This window comes from Symphalangus syndactylus, chromosome 5 (genome assembly GCF_028878055.3).
Source record: "Symphalangus syndactylus isolate Jambi chromosome 5, NHGRI_mSymSyn1-v2.1_pri, whole genome shotgun sequence".
NCBI classification, from domain to species: domain Eukaryota; kingdom Metazoa; phylum Chordata; class Mammalia; order Primates; family Hylobatidae; genus Symphalangus; species Symphalangus syndactylus.
In genome coordinates this window covers 23,635,939-23,657,223 of record NC_072427.2, presented here as the reverse complement: position 1 = coordinate 23,657,223, position 21,285 = coordinate 23,635,939, and the positions used below count along the sequence as shown (strand labels likewise).

General features: G+C 38.7%; 1 protein-coding gene and 1 non-coding gene across 7 annotated transcripts in view; both read right to left on the bottom strand.

Annotated features, from left to right (window-relative positions):
* EFL1 (elongation factor like GTPase 1) overlaps positions 1–21,285 on the bottom strand; it is a 169,933-nt gene that overhangs the window by 32,834 nt on the left and 115,814 nt on the right. For all 6 annotated transcript variants that reach the window (XM_063640140.1, XM_055277441.2, XM_055277444.2 and 3 more), the window contains one exon: positions 528–659. In XM_063640140.1, coding sequence (XP_063496210.1) covers positions 528–659 — 132 coding nt within the window. The remainder of the gene's footprint in view (positions 1–527; positions 660–21,285) is intronic.
* LOC129483761 (U1 spliceosomal RNA) lies at positions 10,575–10,737 on the bottom strand. The gene has a single exon (XR_008658258.1). It is a non-coding gene; the product is annotated as a U1 spliceosomal RNA (small nuclear RNA).

The window sequence follows — 21,285 nt, the reverse complement described above, 5'->3', positions numbered from 1 at the left end:
GGTCAGGAGTTCCAGACCAGCCTGGCCAACTGGCGAAACCCCGTCTCTACTAAAAATACAAAAATTAGCCAGGTGTGGTGGTGGATGCCTGTAATCCCAGCTATTCAGGAGGCTGAGGCAGGAGAATCGCTTGAACCCAGGCAGCAGAAGTTGAGTCGAGATCACGCCAGTGGACTCCAGCCTGTGCAACAGAGTGAGACTCCGCCTCAAAAAAAAAAAAATAAATAAATAAATAAACATGAGCTTTGCTAAGCTACAATCCTATGCCAGGGTTGTGGGGGATGTAGAGATGACCCTGTCTTTGCCATCAAGAAGATGCAGTCTCCCTGGACAGCAAAGGTACCTGTAACCACGGCATGTTCCTAAGACAGAGGTTAGATGCCCTTTGAAGAGTTGCTTCTACTACAGACCTCAATGAAAATTCATTATATACTGCTGAAACAAGTCATGAGGAATCAAATACTAAATACATGCATGTGCTTTAAAAGTATAATAAACATAAGCTTTTAAAAATAAGGTCATCTTACTTGGATGTTTCGGTTCAACAGCAACTCTCACAATAGGAGTGGCTTCGAAGTTGAGTGGTATAAATGGGGGGCAGGATGGCAGGCTACACAGTGTTGCAGATTTCAGCACAAAATCTTGAAGGCCTCCTATTCCTGTAGGAAAAAAAGATCCATACGGTCAATAAGGGGTGATAAATTCTGAACTTATGTTAGAAAAACAGCAGCATCAACCCAGTATATGTGTCACAGAGCCAAATGCTTCCAAAATGTTGCAAGAAATGAGGCAGACCTGCACTGTGTTTTTTTTTTTGTACACCTGGATACCATTTGATTGCTGTCAAAATACAGAAATTCTGCCTTTTGTTTCCCACATGTACAAATCCTATTATATCAGATTGGGCTAATGAATAGCTACTTTGACCACAGAAATGATCACTTCCAGATATATTTGTCTGAAAGCACTGATTATTTCTAACACTTAGTTGGTTTTTAAAAATATATTAATTTGATGAAGATGGTTCTCTACTGAAATAATCTTCTGCCAAATCCATCTGCATATGAGTAAAGGGAATTTAGAAACTTAAAATGTGATGTTGCTATGTAGTATGTTACCCTAAGCCACCCTCCATACTCCCCCTATTTTAGAAGAGAATCCTAGTCAACTGCTTCCCCCTGCCATACACTCACTTCAGGCTTTTGGCTGATGATTGCATGAGACTCTGAAGGTTGCATATTTGTCTTTGAGCAGATGGAAGCAAAAAGAATGTCTTAGAAAGAGTAATAAGGGGCCAGGTCCAGGTGCAGTGGCTCACGCCTGTAATCTCAGCACTTTGGGAGGCCGAGGCCAGCTGATCACGAGGTCAGGAGATCGAGACTATCCTGGCTAACACGGTGAAACCTCGTCTCTACAAAAAATACAAAAAATTAGCCGGGCGTGGTGGCGGGTGCCTGTAGTCCCAGCTACTTGGGAGGCTTAGGAAGGTGAATTGCTTGAACCTGGGAGGCGGCAGATGCAGTGAGCCAAGATCGCACCACTGCACTCCAGCGTGGGCGACAGAGCGAGACTCTGCCTAAAAAAAAAAAAAAAAAAAAAAAAAAAAGAGTGATAAAGAGGCATACTGAGTCTCACACCCAGAGTATGAGTAGACAACATTTTAGAACAAATTAAGAAACACATACAAAGGGCCAGTGCAGTGGCTCACGCCTGTAATCCCAGCACTTTGGGAAGTCAAGGAGGATCACTTGAGGTCAGGAGTTCAAGACCGGCCTAGGCAACATAGTGAGACTTCTACAAAAAATTTAGCCAGGCATGGTGGTGCACACCTGTCTATAGTCCCAGCTACTTGAGAGGCTGAGGTGGGAGGATCGCTTAAGCACAGGAGTTCAAGACTGAGTGACAGACTGAGACCCTGTCAAAAAGGACAGGAAAGGATAGGACAGGAGAGAGAAAGAGAGAGCGAGAGAGAGCGAGTGAGCGAGAGAAACACACACACACGGGCCATTTTTGTGCTTTTGGGTTGAGGAAAGGAAACAAAGAAAATCACTTTGCTGTCCTTAGTTGACCAATTGATGTAAAGGTACAGGGCAATGGGAAGCCACCGAATCACACATCCAGACTGGTGGAGGGGAACTGAAACAGAGGCTTCAGGTACACAAACTTGGAGGATAATTTAGAGGTTTCTTGTTGTCTGACTACACAGTATGGAAACCTCCCTCTAACATCCACCTGAACATCTACCCTCTGACATCCACCAGAATTTACCACCCCACTACATTAACAGATAGCTCCAACTTTAAGAAAATCTTCCTTGCATTATTCTAAAATCTGTCTTTCCCCATCTCCACACATCGTTCTTAGTTCAATTCTCCAAAGGTTCACAGAAAATGTGCTTCTTCTGCTTTCGCCAACTACCTTTTGGATTTTGAAAGCATCTGTCAGATCCTTTTAACTCTGTTCTGCCTCACATTAAGTATCACTAGCTCCTTTAACTAATCAGCACAGGACAAGATTTACAGACCTTTTGTGTGCATGGGATCCTCTTCAGACTAAAGTTTCCAGGATGTTAAATTCCTCCTGTGCCTCCACTGTAGTTCTTCGGTCAAAGTCTAAATTTCTTATTATTGTACCTCTTAGCTCAGCACACACAGTGATACCTGGCTATAGCTTCTTGTTTACATCTCCCATTGGTACTATGATGTAACAGATCTGGGTCTAAGTTTCCACTAAGTCTACTAGAAATAACATCTCCCAAGAGGCTAAGGTTTTAGGAAAACCCCATAGTAAATATTCCCTTTCAAACCTCATCCATCCTGCTTCTGACCTCTGACCAGCATGCATTTCCTTCCTGCACACACAGCACATGGTTTCAATGAAAAGATAAATGCTGGTCTTTCCTCTGTATTGCCAGGGATGCAGACTGCAGATGGTCAGTATATTTTAAACACTGTCTCTTTGAACTTCTGGTTTACATTTTGCTGTTCCAATCACCGAATCTACTCTTGCTATTTAGATATGCCCAGATTTGCTAACATGATTATAATTCTCCCAAAAACAAAAAGTCAAGACCACAATGTTCATAGCTAAGATTAGAATTTATGGAAAAAGCAATGCTCCAAAGATAGTAAAAACTTCACTACCTGTACTACATGTCAACATTTTTACTATTTTTAAATATAATTTTAAAATCTAGGAAAGGGAGGACCATTAAGATGATCTAGATGAATCACTATAAAGTGACTTTAAAATCCCTTTTGAGAATTTCTTGATTTGCTATCAATTATTAAATGCACAACTTGTTCTTTACACAAAATACAATCTGAAGCAACTTTCTGTTTTTAAAAATAACATCAGCAAGTACAATCTTGAAAAAGGACATTATACCCATAATCCCACCATTCTAATACTGCCACTATTTTCATTTTTATATTTCTCTTTTTTCTTCTCTATTGTCACACATAATTTACACTATTGTAATAACCATAAACTTCTTGTCCTTCTTTTTCTCATTAATCATATGATTTTCACTTCAGTCACTTTACTGAAAATTATAACAATTAGGGACAAAGAATTCCTTCACAGAAAGCACATTTGCTAAAGCATTTTTCAGCTGGAATTGGGTGATGAGAAGTATGTTCCCTCTGGGTAATCATTTCAGAATTCCCAGGGTAGGAAGAGTGATAACATGGGGGAATAAAATTCAAAATTAGTGTGCCATTGATTTGTTCTTAGTCACTATATTTATTTTCATATTTCATGGATTATAGAGGCACTGGTTTTTTTTTATGTTTATCAAAAAAGTACATGTGATTTATAAGAAATAAAAGAGAAAGCAGGTTGAGGAATATGGAGCTAAAGCAATTTACTAGATGCCAAGAATTCTAGTTTTTATAGAAACATCAGTACTTTTGTCTGATTGAAGATAAATGATCAAACCCAAGCCCTTTATGATTCTGATTTTTCTCTATACAACAAATAAATAAATTGGCATGTGAACTCTATGTTACAGACTGGAATGACAACTGGGTACGTAGGTCCTTGCTAGACTGTATACTATACCCTTCAAATGATTCCTCATAATCAAAAACCAGTATTTTGTAAAGACTGTTGAGCCAAATTTTTTTTTCTAGGCTGTCCCAAATGTTTCCCTTTAAAAAGAATTCCAGAAACAAATATTAAGGAGAGTATCTTTTATGATATGAGACTGAAAAAAATTGTGTGAGGCTTGAGAGATGAATTCACCTTCTGTTGAAAACTTTTTTTCTATTCTTAACAACTCCCTGTTGCACAGGTTTAATCAATCTAGGATGAGGTTACACTGGCAAGCAGGAAGATGGTAAAACCATTAGTGAATACTAACACTGCTTTCTGGGGGCGAGCCTGTTAGCTGTCTGGATAGGGGAACAGAATTACCATCTTCAGGCAAATTTGGATTTGTAAAGTGCTCTTTCATTGTACTGTTACAATTTAATTCTAACATTATTAGAATTTTAAAAATTTGTGGGAAAAAACATTAGAATATGGTCTCTTAATCACCAAAGTTTTATTTCAAACTTGACTTTAACATTCTTCACCCAAGAACCATCAACCTGTTCCTGTGAACCTGTTTAGGCTGAATTAATGGATCTCTTTAAACCTTTGCAGTAAATGCAAGTCATATGTCATGAACATCCACACAGCCTCATGCCTGTGAGAGAAATGAACATCACTTTGGAAGAGAGATGAGGATTTTTTTAAGTACAAGTTCCCACTACCTGGGGAATCTAGAGAACTCTTAGTTTTGAAAGACCATCTTCTGCTGTAGGCCCCCTTGCATTTGGATACCAAAGCAGCCCATATCCTCTGTTTCCAATTTTATGCCTTGGTTCTGTATCTTTCATCAAAACTCAGATTCTACGCTCTTTGACTCAACTACAAAGAATAACAGGGAATCCACATGCTTTATAACTTTTGTCACCCTTTTCCAAGCCTGCTTGGCAAGTATCTCCAAAGTAGATCAGTATTGCTTAGCTAAGGTTTTCAGAAGATGGGTCAAGTCTGTCCATCATGCTAAACAAGTCCATCAAATCAACTGCCTTTTAACTTCTTGGTGTTATAGTAGGCCTTAGGGAAAAATCTTGCAACAATGACATCACTATGTCATAAATTTTTTTCTTCTCATAGGAACAGACTGAGCTAATAATAGTTTTTTTGTCTGTTTGTTTTTGAGATGCAGTCTCGCTCTGTTGCCCAGACTGGAGTGCTTGTGGCACGATGTCAGCTCACTGCAACCTCCGGCTCCTGGGTTCCAGTGATTCTCCCACCTCAGCCTCCCAAGTAGTTGGGACTACAGGCACGCGCCACCACGCCCAGCTAATTTTTTGTATTTTTAGTAGAGACGGGGTTTCACCATGTTGGCCAGGCTGGTCTCGAACTCCTGACTTCAAGTGATCCACCCTCCTTGGCCTGCGAAAGTGCTGGGATTACAGATGTAATAATAGTTCTTACGCATATTACTTCAAGATCTGTGGGGCCTTTTCTCAGAAGAGAAACTACACAGTAAATGAGAAGAAAAAGTAACACCTAAAGAATGAAAACTCTCTTTTTCCTGGAGATATGCTGGCTTACTATCTTTGTATTTGAGAAGAGGTAGAAACTTGCCCCTCAGTGTCCTGAACAAGTTAAGAGTTTTATAATGTGTCACTGTAAGGTCCCAATTTATGCCCCAAGAAAGGATCCTGAGACAGCCAGACTACCATCATTCTATCAGGAACAGACTGACCCAATGGAGCTTGGTTCTCATCAAGGGAATAACACGGTTCTCAGTGTGGGAGTCTAGGATTGAAATAGTGGAAGAAATTCCATCTGGGGCTTGGAAGCAGAGTAGAATGCCTGAGTGGGGCCTAGTATTTTATCATCTCTTGGTGTGTCCTAACAGGACAAAAAGAATCTACAGAGGATCTACCCAAAAAGGATCTACCCACATTCACAACTGTATCATTTTCTTGGTGAGAATGAAGCTCTATTTGGGTCAGTCTGTTCCTAATAGAATGGTGGTGGTCTGGCTTTCTTATGATCCTTTCTTGGAGCATAAATTGGGATCTTACAGAGGAATTAGACAGAACTGAGGTAGAGCTGCCAAGTCTTGGTGGTTTTTTAGGAGCTGGGAAGAAGGGACAAGAAGGAAACAAGAATAAAATCCAGATTCCTGGTATGGACAACTAGGCAGATAAATTACTAGTTCAAAGCAGTTGTCTATTCTTCTTTTAGGTTTATAACTTTTATCATTTGTATTAGTTCTTTATGTAATAAACATTTGAACTCTTTCACATTTTTTTTTCTCCAGACTATAGTTTCCCTTTTCATTTTGCTTCTATTTTTTTTCTCTATAGTAACTTTTTGAGCTTTTTCCATTTGGCGTCTAAGTTTCAAAGCTCAGGAAGCTGTGCTTTCAAATAATTGACAAACAGTTATTCAACTTTCTGTTAGTCTTTCAATGAGTTCAGTTTTAATGGCAAGGACCAAAATAGGCACTTCACGGGTTCCTCAATGAATGAGTGCACATGTGCACAGTTGCTGTCTTCACAGAGTTTAAAATCTGGGGAGGGACAAAGGTAAATAAACAGTTAATTACGACACAATGTGACATATCTTATAATAGGAAAAACATACTTTTTTTTCATGTGAAGACAGAAATTGAAAAGGTTATGGGCCTCCTGGAGAAAATGGCATTCAGGAGTATGGAAATAACCACACAGAGGACATGGGAAGGAGTGATGAGGTGTGGAAATGGCACCACTGGATGTCCAAGTGACAAACCAAGGTCATTATTGACAGCTGCAGGGTGGAACATAAGGCACAAGTGAAAAGACTTTTCCATCCCATTCATTTTCTTTTCTTTAGTCAACATGCATTCTTGTTATGTTCAATTTGGAATCCAAGGAACTTGAATGTTATAAAGTTCTAACTTTATGCAATAAATGGAAGTAGTGGCAGTGGTGGTTATAACAGTCACAGCAGCAGTGGTTTTATTCATAGATTTGTTAATCAAATTTAAGAGTTATTTGGGAGTATGACATAAATTGCATATTTAATTTTTTTGTGTATATTGTTAACTACAAGGAAAGTTGTAATAACTTCTTTATGAGACATAAATTCATATTCAGGATCAGATTCATTTATGAGTTTTGTATCCTGTCCCATTTACCTAAATTTATATTTTATATAGTAACACATGGTTTTAAGTGATACTCCTTTAACATATGCTGCATTCCAATTCAAACGATTTAAATGGGGGAAACACACAAGATTCAGCAAGTCAGAAGCACAAAATGCTTAGTATAGTTGAAAACAATGCTGGAAATTTGCTTTACGACAAAAAGAAAAGGGAAGAAGAGATACGGCTTTACACAACCAGGAAATCATAATTGAATTCGTTCTACCATTAAACCCTAAATGTTTCCAATTAAAATCAGGAAACAGAGTCACTTTGGATGAAATGGCAACTTCAGCACAGGTATACAAATGGTCCTGATTGAAATGATCAAAGAAACAGAAAACTAAAGAAAACCTGAATGAGTAGGTGAAACTAGAGGAGGGCACCTTGAACTGTGAGCTATTTCTGTGAGTCGTGGATCAGATTAAAGGAAAATATTAAGGGTCAGTTCATAACTCTCTTCTTGAGCAAGTGCCACAACCTCAGGGGATAAAAATAAATAGGCAGTGTAGTGACAGTGGTCTGTTAGACAACAGATCAATGGAAAAAAATGAAGAGCCCAGAAAAAGACCAACACGTGTGGGAATGTGGAAATGACGAAGGGGCAACAGTGGCAGATAGGTAGGCCTATTCGGTAAACAGCATTGAAACAATTAGCCAATGAAATGTAAAAAATGATATAATTGCATCTGTGTCACACACCATCTAGAAAAAGAAATTTCATATAGATCAAAGACCTAAATGTGAAACATAAAACCTGAAAGTACAACTCATATGATACCATAAGACTGAAGATTTGTAAGACTCACTATATTATTTTAAAAACTTCAAAACAAAAGATACCAAACAAATATGGGAACAACAGATGCTGTGGACTACTAGAGAGTGGGGAGGGAGGCTGGTTAAAAAACTACCTATCAGGTACTATGCTCACTACCAGAGTGATGGAATCCGTACTCCAAACCTCAGCATCATGCAATACTCTCATGTAACAAATCTGCACATACCTCCTGTACCGAAAATAAAAGTTAAAATTTATACACACACACACACACACACACCCGCAAAGATAAAAGCTACAAAGAGATGCTCTCAATGTCGAAAGGAGACAAAAAATTGTAAGCATATGTAAAGAACTAGTACAGATCAATGAAAAAAGGCAACTCAATAGGAATCTAGATAAAGAATATAAATAGTCCAAGAAAAGACATTAAAAGAAAAGAAAGCCTCAGTCAAAAAACATTAAAAAAAAAAAAAAAAGAATCTCATTGATAAGGTAAATGCAGATTAAAACCAGATACTATTTCACACCAATACAACTGGTATAAGTCTGAAGAAACCATGTGCTGGCAATTATGTGCAGAAAAAGTAGGTCTTGTGCACTATAGACAAGAATAAAAATTGTTACAACTATGAGGGAGAATAAGCTGCAGTGTTCATTAAAGTATCAGTAGACTGTGCAACTCACCAGTGTGATTTCTAGTTGTATATCCCAGAGCAGTGTTGAGAACGGGCACAATTGTGTACCAACAGCATACCATCCACAGCCATACAACCCCTCTCTAGGTGATTTAGTGAGTGACTGGTGGGAGCGTTTCTGATTGGGACCTACTACTGGCAGTTAGTGAGCAGGGGCCAGTGCTTTGCATGTGTGAAAATATCTTCCCATACAAAGAATCACCCTCTTTGTACAGCTTTTGAATATTCTGCTGGACAAACCTGTTCATAATAATCTGAATTTAAACCTAATTGCATTTTAATAACAAAGAATTTTTTGTAGTTTAATATATACCCAATTTTCAGAAATGGAATTACCACATAAATCAAAGGAAGAATGAACTTGTTCTGAAAACAAGCTGTTCAACATTTTATCGACAGCCACTCATGGTGTATGAGTCATCAATACCATACATCTGTATCAAGCTACATCTTTGACTGTCACAGAAACATGGTAACTACAAATATCTGACTTAACTCCTGTAGTCAAACTGGAACATTTATATACTAAAATGCATGCTATTTTATTATAAACCACTTCCCTTTTATTTATCCCTTACATTAAAGTATTATACTGATATTTTTGAAATTATGCAGGCAGGCAGATTATTTTATCTTTGAATTTCATTCCTGGGTAGTAAAAGCGATGTCAGAATATTTGTTATGAAAAGAAGGTGGAGTTTGACAGGTTAAGAAGTACCCCCTAGAAAAACTCATCTATGTGCACAAAGAAAAAAATGTTCAAAGGTATTCACGGTAACATGTTTGTCACAGCAAAAAATCGAAAGCACCCTTCAATATCCACCAACAGAAGACAAAAAACAAATTATAATGAATTCATACAATGGAATCAACATAGGAAAAAATCTGTAAAACATAAAACAGTACAATAATAGCATGTTACAGAAGGTCATGAACAATATACTAGTATGCAATGTTTAAAAATTAAAAACACATACTGCTGACAGACACCTACTGAAATTACAAATAAGTTTTAAAGCATTGGAAGACAAAATTACACAGCAAGTTTCAAGAAGTCGTACTGCTGGGGAATATGGGAGTTATTGATGGGATAAGGGACTTAGATAGCTAACATTTCATCAGGTATAAAGAGATGTATAATTACAGAAAAACATGAAAATTAGTTGAGTCTGGATGGCAGGTACATGAATGTTCATTATATTACTTATTGTCTGAAATACTTTAAAATTTTAAAAAGTTAATGATTGTTACAGTCAGCTCCTGGTTTTTATCTTTTTCTTTATTTCTGTAATTTGCAAATATTCTATAATTAGCTTGTGTTTGTAAAAAAGTATATCTTTCCTCTCTTAAAATGTGTGTACTTTAAAATTATCACTTTAAATGCATACATAAAATATACAAGAAAAAAGTATATATGCAAAAAAGAGCTGGAGGATATATTCCAAAACGTCAACAGTGACTACGGCTGCATAATGGGGTTAAAGGTCATTTTCATTTTTTTTTCTATATTTAAACAAATGGTCTCACCAAATGTACTATTTTTATGATGATAAAACAATTTTTTTCTTTTTAAAAAATACATTTGGGCCAGGCGCGGTGGCTCACACCTGTAATCCCAGCACTTTGGGAGGCCGAAGTGGGTGGATCACGAGGTCAGGAGATAGAGACCATCCTGGCTAACATGGTGAAACCCCGTCTCTACTAAAAATACAAAAAATTAGCCGGGGGTAGTGGCGGGCGCCTGTAGGAGGCTGAAGCAGGAGAATGGCGTGAACCCGGGAGGCGGAGTTTGCAGTGAGCAGAGTTGGTGCCACTGCACTCCAGCCTGGGTGACAGAGCGAGACTCCATCTCAAAAAAACAAAAACAAAAACAAAAACAAAAAAAAACCATTTACATCAGGGGAGAGCACGAACACAGTTCCTCACTATCACAAAGTATGCAGTCGAGCTTCCCACATTTGGGGGAAAAGCAGGGGTCAGCACACCTGGAGTGTACTGAATAAGCCTCGCCCTGGGAAACCAACTTTGTGATCTTGGTATCTCCCCTACCAAGTAAGTATCTATGATGATTTAAAAAAAAAATAACCAGAAGTTAAAAAAAGCCTTTTTGTTATTTCTGTGCCTTGAATGCTCACATTGTTTGAATTACCACAGGGCAATGAACCTGGGATTATACTGTAAATGGATTACATTTGCATTAATCAATTTAGACTCTAGAAACTGAAACTGTGGTCTCACCTCTGGATTGCCAGACTTGGATTTCATGGTGCCTGGTGTCCACAGAGGGAGTCTTGGATTCCTATCTGATAGGGAACTGGAATGTTTCTAGAGGTTAACCAAGGTCCTGAGAGTGAGGAGTCTTAGCCTTCAGTTTAAGAAGGCTGTGTTGAACCTTAGTCCCACTGCCAAACCCTTATCTCCAGATCTACTCACAGGCCACCGTGGAATTAGATGTGGGCCTGCATCACCCGATGCCACTCCTGTGTCCTTTACCATTTGCAATGATCACTTTTCCAAAGGTTAATATTTTCTACAAAGTCAATTCGGGAATTATGGAATTTGGAGGGTCCTGTAGAATCTTACACTCTGGTACACTATGATTTCCTTGAGCACAGGTTCTAAACAGTTGCTGAAAGAATATGCCATATATCTTCTGTGCTTTTTAGATTTACTTCACTAAGTGTCTAGTAACCACTAATATTTATAAACTCATGCTGTGCACCACAGGGGAGACAGAGATGAAGACAGAAATCCCACATTCTATTTTCTCACATTTTCTTATTGTAAGTGCTCCTGAAGCATTTTTACAGTGCAGTCACATTATTACTGAGTATTTATTCCAATCCCAAGCTTCAAAAGCTTGGGATTTTTGAGACTATTGCCCTATGTCTGCATCTTGATGTGGCACAGGTACTGACTGTGACACTGATACAGCTTACTTGAAGTAACAATATAGGCAAAAGTAACAATATTAGAACGTTAACTAATTTTTAAGCAAATACAGATCATTTCAAGTCAAGCCAGTTATCTTTTCCAGGGCACGCATTACTTCCTGGTGAGAAGCAGCAACTTTCAAAGCAACTTTCAAAGCAGTTCTGTTATTGTGGACTGAAAAAATACAATCTTCACATTTTCTTTCTCACTTAGTAGATCAATGAAATAACCAGAACTACAGGTTGAATTTTTGGTACTAATACCATTTTCAATATGAATGGGGTTTTATACTACAGTAGTTATGGGTTTTAATTTTATGTTATAAAAACACAGTATTGGCTGGGTGCAGTGGCTCACGCATGTAATCCCAGCACTTTGGGAGTCAGGAGTAAAAGACCAGCCTGGCCAACATGACAAAACCCTGTCTCTACTAAAAATACAAAAATTAGCCGGCAAGGTGGCAGGCACCTGTAATCCCAGCTAGTCGGAACACTGAAGTGGGAGAATTGCTTGAACCCAGGAGGTTCAAGACCTGGGCAACAGAGCGAGACTACATCTTAAAAATTGAATTTTGAAGACTACTTAGAAATAAAGTAGAATACGTAATTCAATGTAAATAGGATGATATAAAAATAGAATAATAAAAACTAAAATACAAACTGTAGGAATGCTAGTATTGAGATTACAAGTAATCTTTTAAAACAAATTGTAATTTTTACCAGGAAAAGTTATTAGACACCAGCTACTATAACTTTTGAATTAAAGAGCTGCCATTATTGAAGATGTAAACTACACAAACTGATATATGGCAATGGTGACACTGCAGTACAGTGGGGATGTGATAATGGTTTTAAGTCAACCAGATACCTGATTGAAAAAAATAATTGACATTGACTCCCACCTGACATCTGTTACAAAAACCAATGTAGATGGACTGCAGATCTAAATACAATAAGTAAAACAAAAAAGCTTATGGAATAACAACATAGAATATCACCATGACTTTGGAATAAGCAGATTTCTTAAACGAGACACAAAAAGCATTAGTCGTAAAAGAAAAAATTGAAAAATATTAGATTATATTAAAACTAAGAACTTCCATTTATCAAGAGACATCATTGGACGGCAGAAAGATAACTCGCAGAGGAGAAAATATTTGCAATACATATACCCATCCAGGGACTTTTATGCAGAATATATAAAGAATGCCTATAAATCAATACAAAAAAGGCAGAGAATCTATAAGTGGGTAAAGACTTAACAGGCATCCCACAAATCAGTAAACAACAATGGTCAATATATAAATGAAAAGGACCTTTCACTTCTCTAGTCACCAGCAAAATCTACATAATATACTACCCCATACACACAAAAATGACTTGAATGAAAGCAAAAACAAGTATGGACAAAGATATAGAGCAACTGGAACTTTCAGATACCCCTGGTGGAAGCATAAATTGGTACATTGACTAAGCTTGAGCATATGCCTACTCTATGACCCAGCAATTTCTCTTCCATCAGAAAACACAGACATATTAACCAAAAGACATGTGTAAGAATATTCAAAGCGACAATATTCATAATAGTCAAATAAATACTGGAAATTACTTAAATATCCACCAACAGAAGAGTGGATAAATAAACTGGTAGTCACACAACACAGTAACATGAATGAGCAAATCACAACCATGTGCCATGACATGGATGAACCTCCTAAACAGAATGCTAAATGAAAAATGCCCAACGCAAGAGCACATTCTATATACAAAGCTTAAAATCAGGTAAATCTAATCGGGTGAAGGGGTGCGGTGGCAGTAATGAGAAAGGAGCTTGGCTTTTGGGATGTTTGTAAGGTTCTGTTTCTGGGTCTGGGTACTAGTTACACTGGCATATGTTCAGTTTATGAAAATTCATCAAGCTATGCATTTAAGATTTGCATACTTTTCTATCTGCATCTTATGCATCAATAAGTTTACTTAAAATGTTATTTGGCACAAATTACATGGGTATTTTAGGTGTTTCTGAGTCTTTTAGAGATGCTAATAACTGCAGCTAATAAAAATACACCATCTCAGAACCTTTAAAAAAGAACTGGCAGCAAAGGGGAGAGCACATGGTTCATCTCCTTGTATCTTTTTTCTCCACATCCTCTAATGACTAATAAAATGTAGCTTTCATTGCGAAGTCTTTACACTGATTCTCCTGGCCAGGTCTGTCTTCAACCAAATCACTTCCTTATTCAAGTGCGTGTAACCAGCCTCCTCCTGGATGCATACTTCTGTCTACCCTCTGGCTCCTGACATTGTGGTTCACATGAAGTTTGGTCTTTTAAATACCCATTGGAAGACGCTCAAAAAGGCTCAGAAAACTGTTCCTTGATTTTGGTCTGCTTCATTTTTTGGGAAAGCAAAACAATCCCCAGCACCACATGCTTCCCTACTGCTGCCTTTATTTATTTATTAAAAAACATCCAACACATTACCCAAAGAATTTTCAAGTGTCTCCTTCCACTTTTACCATCTACCACTGCCAAAATCTAACCACTAGCAGAGTAAAATAATCTCAGCTCACATCATGGGAAATATTTCTTTGGCTCTGAGAAAACCAGAGAGAAAGTGATGCAAAATGTAGGTTAGGAAAATAATGTGAAAGTTATTTCAAGTTGATGATTCCCACAGTATGGAATGTGATGGTCTTGTATATGTGGCTCTCTGAATAAAGACCCCAAAAATACTGTGAGGTAAGATTATCATTTTTAATTGACCCCAAATAGAAGAGTCATAAGGGATTTTAAGGGGAAGCCCCTTTATCAGGGGTACTCAGGTATGTTTTCTGAACAAGCGTTCTTTAGATTTATCAGCAACAAACTAAAGAATTCCACTGTAATACAAAGCAAACATGCTGATAGAGCATCTTTGAAGAAGCTTTCATAAGACAGACTAATGCAAACAATTTTTTCAAGGCTTCCCAGCCTATGACTACCAGTGAAGTCAGATTAATAATAACCACCAAATCACATTGGCTCTCTGTCCCCACCAGTTCATACGGGGCCTTATTTGGAATCTGTCTATCAACTAATCTGGGCATCCTAGTGGAAATTCCTCAGGGGCCCAAGAGCTCACACTTGCCATAGATACTTGAACACTAGGGTTGTCAGGGTGCCCAAACTCTGCAGTAGTTTCTGGAGTAGTGGAAATGCTCCTTCCTTGTGCTTCACTTTCTTAAAGTGAAAAAGGCATTGCTGTGACCCAATGTCTTACAGAGGTCAGTTCTTCCAGGTTTTACTCTTGCCTTCCAAAGGTCTCAATCAGGGGAGCAATAGGGCTGGGCCAAAAAGCAAATCAAGTGACAGGCAGCACATCATTCCTCCCTCTTGAGACTAAGGCTTGACTACTGGATTACCCTGTCATGCCTGGTTTCTTCTCCCTTAGGAGGAATTTCATTCCAGGAGGTACCCCAATCACTTTCAACAGCTCATTCTACCAATTCTCTGGACATGCCCCTCCTCTGAATCCTAGAAAATAACACAGTCTATACTGAAGCTAATCCTTGGTACTTAACTATTTGCATTACTATTCTCCATAAAGAAAATGGGCTTAGCATGGTGGCTCACACCTGTAATCCCAGAACTTTGGGAGGCTGAGGAAGGAGGCCCAGGGGTTCAAGACCAGCCTGGGAAACACAGCAAGACTCTTGTCTCAAATAAATAAATAAATAAATATTAGCCAGGCATGGTGGCACGTGCCTGTAGTCCCAGATACTTAGGAGGCTGAGACAGGAGGATTACTTGAGCCCAGAAGTTCGAGGTTACAGTAAACTATGATCATGCCACCACAATCTAGCCAGGGCAACAGAGTGAGATCCTCTAATAAATAAATTAAATAAATAAATAAATAAAAAGAATGGCTCATGGGATCTGGCTTAGGTAGCAGAAGAGGTGGCAATACTTCCTAGTATACTCAGGTAATGAGAAAAGCCTTCAGGGAGATATGGAAGCAGTCAGGTCTCCAGACCCAGTACCTTATCAGGTAAACAAAATCATCTCTAAAATGGTCTGTTTTAGTTAACACGAATTTTTTTAAAGCTTTGCAAGCAAGTTTTATAGTTTGCTTATAAAATAGCACTGTCTCTGATTGATTTTAAAAACAGAATGACAAAAATGTAAACCCCAACTTAGGTCGCACCTACTTTACTAATGAGGAATCTGAGGGTAACGTGGGGAAAGGCTCATCCCAGAAAATCCCTGGCAGTTCTGGAGAGAGCCCAGTTTTCCTGACTTCCAGACCACAGCTTTTTTTCCTCTGTGCCATGTTTCCTCAGTATCTCCCAGATAAGAAGGCTATATTTTCTAAGGCTAAGTCATAATATATCCTCTCCTTTCCGCAATCATTGAAATCTCCTTCACAGTGGCCCTCCCTCCCTCCACTGAAAAAAAAGTAAAAATGCCAAATGTGGCTGGTAGAGAAGGAAAAGGGAGGTGGACTAACTGGTGGGGACAAAGATGCAGGGGTCCACCCTCACTTCTATACGGCTGGTTATGCAGAGAAACGGGGCGGGGACATCAAGGTGGAGAGGGTGAAACAATAATTCCAAAAAGACCAGTGTCTAAACCCTGAATCATCCTTACAGAAGAGCAAAAGTGCTGGGCAAATAAATACTAGGTCCCTTGTCTACAAATATCTCCCTATGGGTAAAACTGGTTTAAAATTAACATCAACTGGAACCCTGAAAGGAAAAACGAGGGACTAAGTACCTTGACAATCTGAATAGAATCAGTCAAGGAAACTGTGAGAGAGTACTAACTATATTCTATCCCAGCTCCCAAACCTCTACTGATGACACTTAGGAAGACCTCAGGTGTTGCTTCAGCACCCTGGCTATGCTATCTTCTTTTCTCTAATCTCTTAACTCTTCCCCATCCCCACTCCCCAACTCCTACTCACTATGGCCTTATTGTCTCTCTACTCAGATACTCATCAGAATTGCTATGCTTGGCATCTAGCGGATCCTCCACAGATATTTGTTGAATGAGTGAACCCAACTTGTGTTACATATTGGTTAAAATGAAGCAGTAACTGTGATTAAACTGGCAAAAAAAAAAAAAAAGAAAAAAACTAACCAACCACCACCACAACAAAATATAGTGATTGTCACTGGAACACTGCCTCAAACAGGAAAAACAATGACCACGGCAATAGACTAATTATCCATTAAAAGGGACTAGTTTTAGAAAAACATAAAATTTATTCAGCCATGAGAAATAATATGGTCAACTCGAATGTGACAACAAATTCTATGATCCAGTAGCAAAAAAATACTAAGATATATTTTGATTTATAAAAAGTAAAGTAGAATAAAATAACATTAATCATATAAGATCCTTCCCTCTCCCCTTTTAACATAAAAAGGTATACTTCTTGGTATATTTGGTAAGAAGATATACATGGTGTATGGGTAATTTTTCTTTTTCTTTTTTTTTAAGACAGGCTGGAGTACAGTGGTGCAATCATGGCTCACTGCAGCCCCTACCTTCCCGGGCTCAGGGGGGTCCTCTCACCTCAGCCTCCTCAGTAGCTGGCACTACAAGCTTAGGCTACCATGCCTGGCTAATTTTTGTATTTTTTGTAAAGAAGGGATTTCACCATGTTACCCAGGCTGGTCTCGAACTCCTGGGGTCAAGCAATCTGTCTGCCTTGGCTTCCTGAAGTGCTGGGATTACAGGTGTGAGCCACCGCTCCTGGCCTAAATTTTTTTTTAATTGACCAATTATCAAGAATATCAGCTAGATTCTTTAAAAGTCTTTTGTAAAAATACAGAATGGATAAAATGGTATCCCAAGTTACTTTAAGCTCTAAATACCTAAGGTCTTATGATTCTATTAGCAAATTTCCCTTTCATTTATATATGGCACCTTCTGTAACTCAATATATAGTTTTTCCTAAATGTAACTGACTGTGACAAAATGCTCTCCAGACGACCAAGAAGATTGAAGTTAATTTATATTTCTGCATTTTGCATATCCAGGAAAGTAATTTTTAAAGCTTCTGAAAATCATTTCAGACAAACTTTGTGACTATACTTGACGTGGGATAGACAGAAAAATATCTGTTACCTGATATACATTCACTATCCTCAGTAACAACAGAGAAAAACACAACCACGTAAACACAGAGCTCTAGAAGTGGAAGGAACTTGACTGTTTACTTGCTTTAAAACAACTTGCCTGCAATGTGGAATCTCTTTCATAACATCCCCAAGAGAAGATGGTCACTCTTCATTGGGAAGGTATGGCAGCATACTTCCCTGATGAAAAGCATGAATTCTAATTAATGTGTGTGCACGTGTGTGTGTGTGTGTGTGTATATATATATATATATATATATATGAATTCACTTATTCATTATGAACATCTCCTGCATAACAAGTTCTCTGGTAGGCCAATGAACGTGACACTGCGCCTCTATCCCTCAGGCTCTTCCCGGTTTTCCTGTGTTACATTCAAATCACATTCCTTATTATAACACCACCGCTTCTAGTTTTACTTTCTGAAATAACACAAGCCTTTAAATTCTTGAAAGCTGGCTATCACATCTTCCCAAATACTTCTTTTTTCATAATCTCCCGCCCCCTAAAAACTTCCAGTTCCCTCCATGCTCCATGTACAAAATTAACGAAGTATTGCATTTAGTTCAAAAAATCAGCTGTGGCCGGGCACGGTGACTCACGCCTGTAATCCCAGCACTTAGGGAGGCCGAGGCAGGCAGATCATGAGGTCAGGGGTTTGAGGCCAGCCTGGTCAACATAGCAAAACCCCATTTCTACTAAAAATACAAAAATTAGCCAGCTGTGGTGGCACACACCTGCAGTCCCAGCTCTCAGGAGGCTGAGGCACGAGAATCACTTGAACCCAGGAGGCAGAGGTTGTAGTGAGCTGAGATCATGCCACTGCACTCTCCAGCCTAGACAACAGAGCAAGACTCTGTCTCAAAGAACAAACAAACAACCAGTTGCACAAACAGATATATTTCTAGGCAGCTATTTGTGTGGGAAAAGGTCTTCAGTTTGTGATTGACAATAGGTTTGGTGTGAACTAATAGTCTGAAGTAGCTGCTAACTCAATCTTAGGTTTTCTTTCATGAAGCACAGGGACAGTTTACAAAGTAACAGGTTCATTTAATGGTCACCTATATCTGAAGTATTATTCTGTTAGGAAGGACAGGTTGGGCCAAAGAGGATGGCAAGATGCCTGTAAATCATATTTTACAAGTATGAAGGACATGGAGCCGAAATGTGGTATGAAGTCAGATTTAATTGCCAGAACAGTCAGCCAGTGAAGGCACCAGCGTACAAACAATCGGGAGGAAAATTAGGCATCCGACCTTATGCCAATGTTGGAGCTGCTCTGGTACTGGGGCATTTTTAGAGGGTCTGAGGTAGAACGACAACAAGGAAGTCTGCAGGTGAAAAAGCCCAGCAAGGAGGAAAGGGAACTGGGAGGTGACAGCCCACCTGATACCAAGGTTTGCTGAGAAGGAGATGGCAAAACCAGGGATTTGTCCAGAGAATTTTACCACAGAAGCCCTCTGGCTATACACTCAGCAGCAAAAAGTACCAACGTCTCAAATGTAGAGAGAAAGAAAAGTTGATAATCACATAATAATTTTGTCCTTAAAGTAAACTTTGTGTTCTTGAGTAACTCAAACAAAGCATTGCATATTTCAGGTACATCTGCTTAATCTTCAAACACATGAGATAAAAATAAACTTGGCAGCAAAGTTTGTTTTTTAGCAGGCAGCTTTCTCACTCCCTCCTTTGGGATGTTAATCTCCTTATTTTGGGGGGAAATCCTTGCCTCCTCCAGATCTGGTTTCACGACACCACTTAGGGGCATCTTCCAGGATTAATAATCACTGGCCCAATTGTCCTTGCTCTGCTGAATATGTGACACTACTGCTCCACAGACAGCAACAGGGGCCAGCTGAGAACAGGTTTGGTGATAACTTGCACCACCCTCCCTAAATCTGATGGAAGGAGCTCGGAGAAATGTAATAATAAAGGTTCTAAAGATGGTCTAGCAAAATGTATTCTGTAGCTCTGAGGCACTGAATATTTAGCCATTTTGAATATTATCACTGGATTCACAATAGGCCCTTGTGTTCTCTGTTTGTGAATAGGGTCAGTTGGCAGCTAGTTAAGTTTCTTAGGGAGTTATTGAAGGCAGCATTAAAATAAAACCAAGCACAGGATTCCCTAAAAACTGCAAAGCACTGGGAAGTCTGCCCAGAACAATATCAGGTCATCTTACAAGTCCAAGAGCAGAATACTTGAGCAGTACGTATTAGTAATAGAGGGCTCACCTTTCAACGGTGTCTAGAACTGGTCATACCTTCATGCTTGTGTCCATGGTTTTAGTTTACTTTCTACGGGGCTTCAGAACTCTGGGACCTCAGAGGTGGGTAAAGATGTGAAGCAGGCTAGATAGTGGCTAAGAAAAGTGACCTAGTCTTAGCTATCACTATAATCAGTGGTTAATAATTACGTTTAACCAAAATATTTCATCATCTTTCAATCTGTTAGAAAAGTCATTATAAATGTCTATCTTTGAAAGGTCCAACTGCTATTTACTGTGCAGAAGATCTGTAGTTGAGATACATAAGATTCTGGACAGTAAACAACAGTCCTGGTACCCACAGGAAAACAGCAGAAGCATGAGGTAAATAATAAAGCAAGTTCAAACCATGACCGGTAGCACACATTTACAGCAACCTCAGAGTGATTTAGAAGCATTAATTACCTCCAGGAAAGGTATTCTAACAATGGAAAAGACAAAATCCTGCAATCAGGTTGACCTGTGAACCATAAGCTCAGTTGCCTGGTGGAAGTAAGCGTTAATTACCACAGTGAGTCCTCTCCCTGAGAAGGAGAAGGAAGCTGTTCCTTCTACTACTGCATAAGTCACATTTCACATTAAAGCAGCACCCACCTGTCACATTTCACATTAAAGCAGCACCCACCTGTACCTTCCCAGCAGGACCAACCACAAAAGTAAACTAAAAGTATAGTCTAAAATGAGATGAAGAGCAAACTGCCCAAGTTAGCATAGACATTTGCCCTACTAAATGGTTTTTCTCTAGCATTTCATGTTCATGTTATTTTGCGAATTTTCCCCCCACATTTGGAAAAGAAGTGGAAGCTAAGTAAACTGCAAGGAAGAAGATGAAAACTTCCAACTCCCAAATTCCTCACAATTTGACAGATAAGGGATTATTGGATGAAACAGAGTGAAACAATCTACTATACAGTGAAAACATGTGCAATCATAAAACAAAGAAATCAATCATAAAACAAAGAAATGTAGAGTTATTATCTGAGGATTTAGAGACAAGAACAACTTAAAGAGTAGTGTGAATAATAAGTCCATTGTTTAGCTAATAAATAGGAGACCTTCATTTCTCCAGACTGTGCTAACATGAAGCAAATGCTTTAGTGAAGGAAAAGGAAAGAAATCTATTTTTATATGCCCTGCTACAATGGATTTTGTCTCTTAGAGACAAAGTTAAGTTCTGGCTATTTACAAATGAACTCACAACATACATATTACCCCAACCCAGAAGACATGCAAATTCTTAGGAATGTTTCATGTGTGGCTGTGTGTGTGTGTGTGTGTGTGTGTG